The sequence below is a fragment of the Eurosta solidaginis genome, chromosome 1 (genome assembly GCF_040869045.1).
Source record: "Eurosta solidaginis isolate ZX-2024a chromosome 1, ASM4086904v1, whole genome shotgun sequence".
Lineage (NCBI taxonomy): Eukaryota > Metazoa > Arthropoda > Insecta > Diptera > Tephritidae > Eurosta > Eurosta solidaginis.
Window position 1 is genome coordinate 59,705,249 of NC_090319.1, and position 13,579 is coordinate 59,718,827.

The 13,579-nt window shown below is 33.1% G+C and overlaps 1 protein-coding gene across 11 annotated transcripts in view; it reads right to left on the bottom strand.

The window, feature by feature from the left end:
• Itpr (Inositol 1,4,5,-trisphosphate receptor) overlaps positions 1-13,579 on the bottom strand; it is a 148,037-nt gene that overhangs the window by 24,355 nt on the left and 110,103 nt on the right. For all 11 annotated transcript variants that reach the window (XM_067791988.1, XM_067791985.1, XM_067791975.1 and 8 more), the window contains 2 exons: positions 361-504; positions 11-234 (listed from right to left, as the gene is read on the bottom strand). In XM_067791988.1, coding sequence (XP_067648089.1) covers positions 11-234; positions 361-504 — 368 coding nt within the window. The remainder of the gene's footprint in view (positions 1-10; positions 235-360; positions 505-13,579) is intronic.

Below are 13,579 nucleotides of genomic sequence, written 5' to 3' on the forward strand. Positions count from 1 at the left end.
TTTCACTCACTCCCGGATTCAAGAACAAATCCAATTGATCATGCAGCAATACTTGATTTTGTTGATTGCCCAAACAAAAATTTTGCAGAAATGCATGTGCCAAACACATAAGTTCCTTCATCAGCACATCGTCCTTTTCATCATATGGATTTTGCAGTAGATCAAGGATAACAGTGTGTACACCAACGTTACGTAAAAGGCGTTGTTCATGTTTGCGCGGCTTTACAATGGGACCTGCAGCAGCAACAAAGAAAAGGAGTAGAATTAATGTTCGAAGTACAATTTGGTTATTAAAGTAAATATGACATTTCTCCATATTGTAATCTAATATACATAACCTTTTTAATACAAAATACATACCAGATGTGACGCAGAATTTATTCATACGTGTTAAGATCTCTTTAACTTTTTTATACTCAGCTAGTTGCTCATTTGAGAGTGAAGAGCGATATTCATTGCTTAGATTGGAAACATCAATTGCTGGATCAGAAGTGCGTTCAGTGGCTGTTGAAAAACAAAGATAGGGAGAGGAGGAATTGAGACATTTCCTAATATTCATTGATATAGTTTGATAACATAAATTTTCATAACATCTTTCAAGACCATTACTGTGCCTTTAATCAATCATTCGTCTAAGTTAAATAGTCAATTCACAGCTTAACTAATCATTTGACTAATACAATTATTGATTACTAAATTCTATTACAATAAGCATGTGTAAAAAACTGAGAATGCCAGCAAAATTGAATTGATAACGTCGATGAAAACGACGATTAATCGCCTCAAAAAATAAACAAAATATTGATTCCTAAATTTTAATTTGATGATTTTGATTGAGCTTTAGGCCAGATTATTGAATAAAACTTCTTTTTTAGTAGTATTCAAAATATATATATTTTTCGATATTTCGACTTCAATCTGAAGTCATCATCAAGAATCTACGAAAAGAAAACAATTAACATTTTTAAACATACATTTCCGTAGCAAAAATACGACTTACACATATGGATATGTATGATCGACTGAACAGAAATTATGACAACATAATTTTAGTAAAAACAAAAGAGCGAAAAATATAAATAAAGATAAATCAAAAACTCCCGCGAATATAAACAATTTCATGTACCGCAAGTGTAAACAAAAAACATATGTATACAATAAAAAATGTGTCAACAAAAAATAAAAAAATATATATATATATATGTATGTACGTATTTAATGTATGTTATGCTCTCAGCATTGCTAGAGTTATTGTTCCAGCTTAAGTTTAGTGAGTGTGCTTAACTAACAGCAGCGTGATGTTGTTGTTTTAAGACCAAATTTCTGTAGGTTTGTGCACAATGGTCTACATCTGATTTAAAATTCATTTTTATATCATTGGGGGTGTTCAAAATGTGTAAGGTTTCTAAAATGAAGCGCTTATTATAATGTTTTTCATGTTCCAGAATGGTTACGTTTTCAAAATCTGGATAGTGTCCCGTTTCTTTGCAATGAGCAGCCAATGCTGTCTTGTTTTCTGGATTATTATTTCTCAATTTAATATTCGATTTGTGGGCGGAAAGCCTCGTCTTTAGTTTAAGTTTAGTTGTCCCTACATATACTTGTTCGCATACGTGGGACCCGTCGCCGTTACATGGAATTTTGTACACCACGTTGGATTTCTCATGATTTGGTATTTTGTCCTTTAAATTACTATAAATTGGTCGTAGAGTGTTGTTGTAAGTAAACGCGATTTCATATTTCTCTTTGTCATATAAATTTGAACCCTTGATTCTTTCAGACACTCCCGGGATATATGTCATTGATTTATAAATTTTATCACCTTTCTCGGTTGTATTATTATTGGCGTTCGCTGTGTGATGTTTGTGAATCAGTTTGTTTATAAGGGACCTGGGAAAAGAATTTTGTTCCAGGGTTTTTCTAATTATGGCTATGTTTTTGTTGTGAAACATCTTATCACTTATGTTAAGAACCCTTCTTATAAAATTTTTCGCTGTGTTCAAAATAGTGTTGGGTGCGTGTTTGGAATTATAATTGATAAGTCTACCCGAAGCTGTTTGTTTTTTATACCAATCAATGTATAACTTATTATTATTTTTAATTATTAATGTGTCAAGGTAGGGAAGTCTGTTATTTTTCTCCACTTCCATAGTAAATCGTATGGATTTGTAATATGTATTAAGTAGTTTAAGCATGTTTTCCATTTCGCTCGTTTTGACGATGGCAAATAAGTCGTCAACGTATTTGGTTAGCAATCGGGGTTTGCTTTTTGATTCCATCTCGAATCTTGTTAGCAGTTCATCTAAAACAATGTCAGCTATCACTGGGGAGGCTGGAGATCCCATTGGCATACCTGATCGTTGTTCGTAAATTTTGTCGTTGTATTTAAAATATCTATTGTCCCTCACGCAAAATTTTAATATGTTCATGAATAATTCTTTTGTTAAACATGTGTGCTCTTTAATGTCAGTCCACCTGGAGGCAATGATGTCGATAGCCGCATCCACGGGAATGCTGGGAAACAAAGAAACCACGTCAAACGACACCAAACTCTCATCATCGTAAATGTATGTGTCTTTAACTTTTTCTTTGAACTCTGTGGAATCTTTGACATTGTATTTCGAAGATTTTGTAATATTTTTAAGTATACGGACTACATATTTACATAAGTTATAGGAAGGGGACCCGATGGATGAGCAAATCGGGCGCAGCGGTATGCCATCTTTATGGATTTTTGGTAAACCATAAATCCTGGGAGGATTTGCAACTTTGGAAATTAGGAAGTTCTTTTCTTTTTCTTCTATGTGGCCATTTTTAAACATTTTCATTACTAATTCATTGTTTTTGTCCTGTAGCTTTGTTGTGGGATCTCTTTTTAGGACCCTGTAATCAGAAATATTGTTCACAATAATTTGCATTTTCCTCGTGTAATCATTTTTCTCCATCGCTACAGTGACATTGCCCTTATCCGCATTGAGTATCAGAATTTGTTTGTTGTTTTTGAGAAACTTTTTTGTAGAATGTAAAGTCTCGCACATGAATTTGTCAAGAAATGAGTGTGTACTCTTTTTCATGTATTCTTGTATCAATACCGTGAAATTGTTTCTTTCGATTTCTTGCCTTTCTTTATTTTGCACGGTTTGGATAATATTTTCACCGTCGGCTATACATTTGAAAAGGGGAATTTTTCTTTTTCTAATGGTAAAACATGTTTTGGACCTAGAGATAAAAGCCATTGTGTGTCTTTGGGGATGTCTAAAGATGTTGTGTTGCAAAAATATTCTGGTACCGCCCTAATGTTGTACTTTTCTTTTTCTTTCTCTCTTAAGTTTTCGTATTTAATAATTTGTGTATTTCTCACTTTTTTGCTAAGATTATTTATTAGGAAATCCTCGCTCTCAAAGAATGCCGTTGAGTGATACGGGTCGAGGTTTAGTGTTATTTCTGCTTTTAGTCTACTTTTCAATTTTTCTTTTTGTCTTCGTAGATCATGCTTTATACGTATAATAAGGTTAAGGAGTTTTATTTGCCCATTCTCTATGTACCTTGACACAACTTTTTTAAACTTACATGGGATTTTATTGTTGTTGATATTGTTGTTGATGGTGTATGTGATGTTCTTGGTTGCATCTATGATGAACTTTGGAACCAAACCGCTTCTTTTGCACCTCTCCAAAAATTTTGTCGATTCTGCCAGTCGAGTGATTTGTTGTGTGGTTTGTTGGTAGCGTCTAATTGATCTTTTCGTGTGAGTGTCATACTTGACTTTGATTGTTTTATACACTTTGTGTGTATTGTTTTTTCGGTGTGCTCTCCGATTCTCCATTTTATTGGTAAATTTAATAGCCTTGTTTAATATAATTTGATGATTTTGATTGAGCTTTAGGCCAGATTATTGAATAAAACTTCTTTTTTAGTAGTATTCAAAATATATATATTTTTCGATATTTCGACTTCAATCTGAAGTCATCATCAAGAATCTACGAAAAGAAAACAATTAACATTTTTAAACATACATTTCCGTAGCAAAAATACGACTTACACATATGGATATGTATGATCGACTGAACAGAAATTATGACAACATAATTTTAGTAAAAACAAAAGAGCGAAAAATATAAATAAAGATAAATCAAAAACTCCCGCGAATATAAACAATTTCATGTACCGCAAGTGTAAACAAAAAACATATGTATACAATAAAAAATGTGTCAACAAAAAATAAAAAAATATATATATATATATGTATGTACGTATTTAATGTATGTTATGCTCTCAGCATTGCTAGAGTTATTGTTCCAGCTTAAGTTTAGTGAGTGTGCTTAACTAACAGCAGCGTGATGTTGTTGTTTTAAGACCAAATTTCTGTAGGTTTGTGCACAATGGTCTACATCTGATTTAAAATTCATTTTTATATCATTGGGGGTGTTCAAAATGTGTAAGGTTTCTAAAATGAAGCGCTTATTATAATGTTTTTCATGTTCCAGAATGGTTACGTTTTCAAAATCTGGATAGTGTCCCGTTTCTTTGCAATGAGCAGCCAATGCTGTCTTGTTTTCTGGATTATTATTTCTCAATTTAATATTCGATTTGTGGGCGGAAAGCCTCGTCTTTAGTTTAAGTTTAGTTGTCCCTACATATACTTGTTCGCATACGTGGGACCCGTCGCCGTTACATGGAATTTTGTACACCACGTTGGATTTCTCATGATTTGGTATTTTGTCCTTTAAATTACTATAAATTGGTCGTAGAGTGTTGTTGTAAGTAAACGCGATTTCATATTTCTCTTTGTCATATAAATTTGAACCCTTGATTCTTTCAGACACTCCCGGGATATATGTCATTGATTTATAAATTTTATCACCTTTCTCGGTTGTATTATTATTGGCGTTCGCTGTGTGATGTTTGTGAATCAGTTTGTTTATAAGGGACCTGGGAAAAGAATTTTGTTCCAGGGTTTTTCTAATTATGGCTATGTTTTTGTTGTGAAACATCTTATCACTTATGTTAAGAACCCTTCTTATAAAATTTTTCGCTGTGTTCAAAATAGTGTTGGGTGCGTGTTTGGAATTATAATTGATAAGTCTACCCGAAGCTGTTTGTTTTTTATACCAATCAATGTATAACTTATTATTATTTTTAATTATTAATGTGTCAAGGTAGGGAAGTCTGTTATTTTTCTCCACTTCCATAGTAAATCGTATGGATTTGTAATATGTATTAAGTAGTTTAAGCATGTTTTCCATTTCGCTCGTTTTGACGATGGCAAATAAGTCGTCAACGTATTTGGTTAGCAATCGGGGTTTGCTTTTTGATTCCATCTCGAATCTTGTTAGCAGTTCATCTAAAACAATGTCAGCTATCACTGGGGAGGCTGGAGATCCCATTGGCATACCTGATCGTTGTTCGTAAATTTTGTCGTTGTATTTAAAATATCTATTGTCCCTCACGCAAAATTTTAATATGTTCATGAATAATTCTTTTGTTAAACATGTGTGCTCTTTAATGTCAGTCCACCTGGAGAGAGATCCCACAACAAAGCTACAGGACAAAAACAATGAATTAGTAATGAAAATGTTTAAAAATGGCCACATAGAAAAAAAAAAAAAAAAAAAAAAAAGAAAAAGAAAAGAACTTCCTAATTTCCAAAGTTGCAAATCCTCCCAGGATTTATGGTTTACCAAAAATCCATAAAGATGGCATACCGCTGCGCCCGATTTGCTCATCCATCGGGTCCCCTTCCTATAACTTATGTAAATATGTAGTCCGTATACTTAAAAATATTACAAAATCTTCGAAATACAATGTCAAAGATTCCACAGAGTTCAAAGAAAAAGTTAAAGACACATACATTTACGATGATGAGAGTTTGGTGTCGTTTGACGTGGTTTCTTTGTTTCCCAGCATTCCCGTGGATGCGGCTATCGACATCATTGCCTCCAGGTGGACTGACATTAAAGAGCACACATGTTTAACAAAAGAATTATTCATGAACATATTAAAATTTTGCGTGAGGGACAATAGATATTTTAAATACAACGACAAAATTTACGAACAACGATCAGGTATGCCAATGGGATCTCCAGCCTCCCCAGTGATAGCTGACATTGTTTTAGATGAACTGCTAACAAGATTCGAGATGGAATCAAAAAGCAAACCCCGATTGCTAACCAAATACGTTGACGACTTATTTGCCATCGTCAAAACGAGCGAAATGGAAAACATGCTTAAACTACTTAATACATATTACAAATCCATACGATTTACTATGGAAGTGGAGAAAAATAACAGACTTCCCTACCTTGACACATTAATAATTAAAAATAATAATAAGTTATACATTGATTGGTATAAAAAACAAACAGCTTCGGGTAGACTTATCAATTATAATTCCAAACACGCACCCAACACTATTTTGAACACAGCGAAAAATTTTATAAGAAGGGTTCTTAACATAAGTGATAAGATGTTTCACAACAAAAACATAGCCATAATTAGAAAAACCCTGGAACAAAATTCTTTTCCCAGGTCCCTTATAAACAAACTGATTCACAAACATCACACAGCGAACGCCAATAATAATACAACCGAGAAAGGTGATAAAATTTATAAATCAATGACATATATCCCGGGAGTGTCTGAAAGAATCAAGGGTTCAAATTTATATGACAAAGAGAAATATGAAATCGCGTTTACTTACAACAACACTCTACGACCAATTTATAGTAATTTAAAGGACAAAATACCAAATCATGAGAAATCCAACGTGGTGTACAAAATTCCATGTAACGGCGACGGGTCCCACGTATGCGAACAAGTATATGTAGGGACAACTAAACTTAAACTAAAGACGAGGCTTTCCGCCCACAAATCGAATATTAAATTGAGAAATAATAATCCAGAAAACAAGACAGCATTGGCTGCTCATTGCAAAGAAACGGGACACTATCCAGATTTTGAAAACGTAACCATTCTGGAACATGAAAAACATTATAATAAGCGCTTCATTTTAGAAACCTTACACATTTTGAACACCCCCAATGATATAAAAATGAATTTTAAATCAGATGTAGACCATTGTGCACAAACCTACAGAAATTTGGTCTTAAAACAACAACATCACGCTGCTGTTAGTTAAGCACACTCACTAAACTTAAGCTGGAACAATAACTCTAGCAATGCTGAGAGCATAACATACATTAAATACGTACATACATATATATATATATATTTTTTTATTTTTTGTTGACACATTTTTTATTGTATACATATGTTTTTTGTTTACACTTGCGGTACATGAAATTGTTTATATTCGCGGGAGTTTTTGATTTATCTTTATTTATATTTTTCGCTCTTTTGTTTTTACTAAAATTATGTTGTCATAATTTCTGTTCAGTCGATCATACATATCCATATGTGTAAGTCGTATTTTTGCTACGGAAATGTATGTTTAAAAATGTTAATTGTTTTCTTTTCGTAGATTCTTGATGATGACTTCAGATTGAAGTCGAAATATCGAAAAATATATATATTTTGAATACTACTAAAAAAGAAGTTTTATTCAATAATCTGGCCTAAAGCTCAATCAAAATCATCAAATTATATTAAACAAGGCTATTAAATTTACCAATAAAATGGAGAATCGGAGAGCACACCGAAAAAACAATACACACAAAGTGTATAAAACAATCAAAGTCAAGTATGACACTCACACGAAAAGATCAATTAGACGCTACCAACAAACCACACAACAAATCACTCGACTGGCAGAATCGACAAAATTTTTGGAGAGGTGCAAAAGAAGCGGTTTGGTTCCAAAGTTCATCATAGATGCAACCAAGAACATCACATACACCATCAACAACAATATCAACAACAATAAAATCCCATGTAAGTTTAAAAAAGTTGTGTCAAGGTACATAGAGAATGGGCAAATAAAACTCCTTAACCTCATTATACGTATAAAGCATGATCTACGAAGACAAAAAGAAAAATTGAAAAGTAGACTAAAAGCAGAAATAACACTAAACCTCGACCCGTATCACTCAACGGCATTCTTTGAGAGCGAGGATTTCCTAATAAATAATCTTAGCAAAAAAGTGAGAAATACACAAATTATTAAATACGAAAACTTAAGAGAGAAAGAAAAAGAAAAGTACAACATTAGGGCGGTACCAGAATATTTTTGCAACACAACATCTTTAGACATCCCCAAAGACACACAATGGCTTTTATCTCTAGGTCCAAAACATGTTTTACCATTAGAAAAAGAAAAATTCCCCCTTTTCAAATGTATAGCCGACGGAGAAAATATTATCCAAACCGTGCAAAATAAAGAAAGGCAAGAAATCGAAAGAAACAATTTCACGGTATTGATACAAGAATACATGAAAAAGAGTACACACTCATTTCTTGACAAATTCATGTGCGAGACTTTACATTCTACAAAAAAGTTTCTCAAAAACAACAAACAAATTCTGATACTCAATGCGGATAAGGGCAATGTCACTGTAGCGATGGAGAAAAATGATTACACGAGGAAAATGCAAATTATTGTGAACAATATTTCTGATTACAGGGTCCTAAAAAGAGATCCCACAACAAAGCTACAGGACAAAAACAATGAATTAGTAATGAAAATGTTTAAAAATGGCCACATAGAAGAAAAAGAAAAGAACTTCCTAATTTCCAAAGTTGCAAATCCTCCCAGGATTTATGGTTTACCAAAAATCCATAAAGATGGCATACCGCTGCGCCCGATTTGCTCATCCATCGGGTCCCCTTCCTATAACTTATGTAAATATGTAGTCCGTATACTTAAAAATATTACAAAATCTTCGAAATACAATGTCAAAGATTCCACAGAGTTCAAAGAAAAAGTTAAAGACACATACATTTACGATGATGAGAGTTTGGTGTCGTTTGACGTGGTTTCTTTGTTTCCCAGCATTCCCGTGGATGCGGCTATCGACATCATTGCCTCCAGGTGGACTGACATTAAAGAGCACACATGTTTAACAAAAGAATTATTCATGAACATATTAAAATTTTGCGTGAGGGACAATAGATATTTTAAATACAACGACAAAATTTACGAACAACGATCAGGTATGCCAATGGGATCTCCAGCCTCCCCAGTGATAGCTGACATTGTTTTAGATGAACTGCTAACAAGATTCGAGATGGAATCAAAAAGCAAACCCCGATTGCTAACCAAATACGTTGACGACTTATTTGCCATCGTCAAAACGAGCGAAATGGAAAACATGCTTAAACTACTTAATACATATTACAAATCCATACGATTTACTATGGAAGTGGAGAAAAATAACAGACTTCCCTACCTTGACACATTAATAATTAAAAATAATAATAAGTTATACATTGATTGGTATAAAAAACAAACAGCTTCGGGTAGACTTATCAATTATAATTCCAAACACGCACCCAACACTATTTTGAACACAGCGAAAAATTTTATAAGAAGGGTTCTTAACATAAGTGATAAGATGTTTCACAACAAAAACATAGCCATAATTAGAAAAACCCTGGAACAAAATTCTTTTCCCAGGTCCCTTATAAACAAACTGATTCACAAACATCACACAGCGAACGCCAATAATAATACAACCGAGAAAGGTGATAAAATTTATAAATCAATGACATATATCCCGGGAGTGTCTGAAAGAATCAAGGGTTCAAATTTATATGACAAAGAGAAATATGAAATCGCGTTTACTTACAACAACACTCTACGACCAATTTATAGTAATTTAAAGGACAAAATACCAAATCATGAGAAATCCAACGTGGTGTACAAAATTCCATGTAACGGCGACGGGTCCCACGTATGCGAACAAGTATATGTAGGGACAACTAAACTTAAACTAAAGACGAGGCTTTCCGCCCACAAATCGAATATTAAATTGAGAAATAATAATCCAGAAAACAAGACAGCATTGGCTGCTCATTGCAAAGAAACGGGACACTATCCAGATTTTGAAAACGTAACCATTCTGGAACATGAAAAACATTATAATAAGCGCTTCATTTTAGAAACCTTACACATTTTGAACACCCCCAATGATATAAAAATGAATTTTAAATCAGATGTAGACCATTGTGCACAAACCTACAGAAATTTGGTCTTAAAACAACAACATCACGCTGCTGTTAGTTAAGCACACTCACTAAACTTAAGCTGGAACAATAACTCTAGCAATGCTGAGAGCATAACATACATTAAATACGTACATACATATATATATATATTTTTTTTTATTTTTTGTTGACACATTTTTTATTGTATACATATGTTTTTTGTTTACACTTGCGGTACATGAAATTGTTTATATTCGCGGGAGCTTTTGATTTATCTTTATTTATATTTTTCGCTCTTTTGTTTTTACTAAAATTATGTTGTCATAATTTCTGTTCAGTCGATCATACATATCCATATGTGTAAGTCGTATTTTTGCTACGGAAATGTATGTTTAAAAATGTTAATTGTTTTCTTTTCGTAGATTCTTGATGATGACTTCAGATTGAAGTCGAAATATCGAAAAATATATATATTTTGAATACTACTAAAAAAGAAGTTTTATTCAATAATCTGGCCTAAAGCTCAATCAAAATCATCAAATTATATTAAACAAGGCTATTAAATTTACCAATAAAATGGAGAATCGGAGAGCACACCGAAAAAACAATACACACAAAGTGTATAAAACAATCAAAGTCAAGTATGACACTCACACGAAAAGATCAATTAGACGCTACCAACAAACCACACAACAAATCACTCGACTGGCAGAATCGACAAAATTTTTGGAGAGGTGCAAAAGAAGCGGTTTGGTTCCAAAGTTCATCATAGATGCAACCAAGAACATCACATACACCATCAACAACAATATCAACAACAATAAAATCCCATGTAAGTTTAAAAAAGTTGTGTCAAGGTACATAGAGAATGGGCAAATAAAACTCCTTAACCTCATTATACGTATAAAGCATGATCTACGAAGACAAAAAGAAAAATTGAAAAGTAGACTAAAAGCAGAAATAACACTAAACCTCGACCCGTATCACTCAACGGCATTCTTTGAGAGCGAGGATTTCCTAATAAATAATCTTAGCAAAAAAGTGAGAAATACACAAATTATTAAATACGAAAACTTAAGAGAGAAAGAAAAAGAAAAGTACAACATTAGGGCGGTACCAGAATATTTTTGCAACACAACATCTTTAGACATCCCCAAAGACACACAATGGCTTTTATCTCTAGGTCCAAAACATGTTTTACCATTAGAAAAAGAAAAATTCCCCCTTTTCAAATGTATAGCCGACGGAGAAAATATTATCCAAACCGTGCAAAATAAAGAAAGGCAAGAAATCGAAAGAAACAATTTCACGGTATTGATACAAGAATACATGAAAAAGAGTACACACTCATTTCTTGACAAATTCATGTGCGAGACTTTACATTCTACAAAAAAGTTTCTCAAAAACAACAAACAAATTCTGATACTCAATGCGGATAAGGGCAATGTCACTGTAGCGATGGAGAAAAATGATTACACGAGGAAAATGCAAATTATTGTGAACAATATTTCTGATTACAGGGTCCTAAAAAGAGATCCCACAACAAAGCTACAGGACAAAAACAATGAATTAGTAATGAAAATGTTTAAAAATGGCCACATAGAAGAAAAAGAAAAGAACTTCCTAATTTCCAAAGTTGCAAATCCTCCCAGGATTTATGGTTTACCAAAAATCCATAAAGATGGCATACCGCTGCGCCCGATTTGCTCATCCATCGGGTCCCCTTCCTATAACTTATGTAAATATGTAGTCCGTATACTTAAAAATATTACAAAATCTTCGAAATACAATGTCAAAGATTCCACAGAGTTCAAAGAAAAAGTTAAAGACACATACATTTACGATGATGAGAGTTTGGTGTCGTTTGACGTGGTTTCTTTGTTTCCCAGCATTCCCGTGGATGCGGCTATCGACATCATTGCCTCCAGGTGGACTGACATTAAAGAGCACACATGTTTAACAAAAGAATTATTCATGAACATATTAAAATTTTGCGTGAGGGACAATAGATATTTTAAATACAACGACAAAATTTACGAACAACGATCAGGTATGCCAATGGGATCTCCAGCCTCCCCAGTGATAGCTGACATTGTTTTAGATGAACTGCTAACAAGATTCGAGATGGAATCAAAAAGCAAACCCCGATTGCTAACCAAATACGTTGACGACTTATTTGCCATCGTCAAAACGAGCGAAATGGAAAACATGCTTAAACTACTTAATACATATTACAAATCCATACGATTTACTATGGAAGTGGAGAAAAATAACAGACTTCCCTACCTTGACACATTAATAATTAAAAATAATAATAAGTTATACATTGATTGGTATAAAAAACAAACAGCTTCGGGTAGACTTATCAATTATAATTCCAAACACGCACCCAACACTATTTTGAACACAGCGAAAAATTTTATAAGAAGGGTTCTTAACATAAGTGATAAGATGTTTCACAACAAAAACATAGCCATAATTAGAAAAACCCTGGAACAAAATTCTTTTCCCAGGTCCCTTATAAACAAACTGATTCACAAACATCACACAGCGAACGCCAATAATAATACAACCGAGAAAGGTGATAAAATTTATAAATCAATGACATATATCCCGGGAGTGTCTGAAAGAATCAAGGGTTCAAATTTATATGACAAAGAGAAATATGAAATCGCGTTTACTTACAACAACACTCTACGACCAATTTATAGTAATTTAAAGGACAAAATACCAAATCATGAGAAATCCAACGTGGTGTACAAAATTCCATGTAACGGCGACGGGTCCCACGTATGCGAACAAGTATATGTAGGGACAACTAAACTTAAACTAAAGACGAGGCTTTCCGCCCACAAATCGAATATTAAATTGAGAAATAATAATCCAGAAAACAAGACAGCATTGGCTGCTCATTGCAAAGAAACGGGACACTATCCAGATTTTGAAAACGTAACCATTCTGGAACATGAAAAACATTATAATAAGCGCTTCATTTTAGAAACCTTACACATTTTGAACACCCCCAATGATATAAAAATGAATTTTAAATCAGATGTAGACCATTGTGCACAAACCTACAGAAATTTGGTCTTAAAACAACAACATCACGCTGCTGTTAGTTAAGCACACTCACTAAACTTAAGCTGGAACAATAACTCTAGCAATGCTGAGAGCATAACATACATTAAATACGTACATACATATATATATTTTTTTATTTTTTGTTGACACATTTTTTATTGTATACATATGTTTTTTGTTTACACTTGCGGTACATGAAATTGTTTATATTCGCGGGAGTTTTTGATTTATCTTTATTTATATTTTTCGCTCTTTTGTTTTTACTAAAGTTATGTTGTCATAATTTCTGTTCAGTCGATCATACATATCCATATGTGTAAGTCGTATTTTTGCTACGGAAATGTATGTTTAAAAATGTTAATTGTTTTCTTTTCGTAGATTCTTGATGATGACTTCA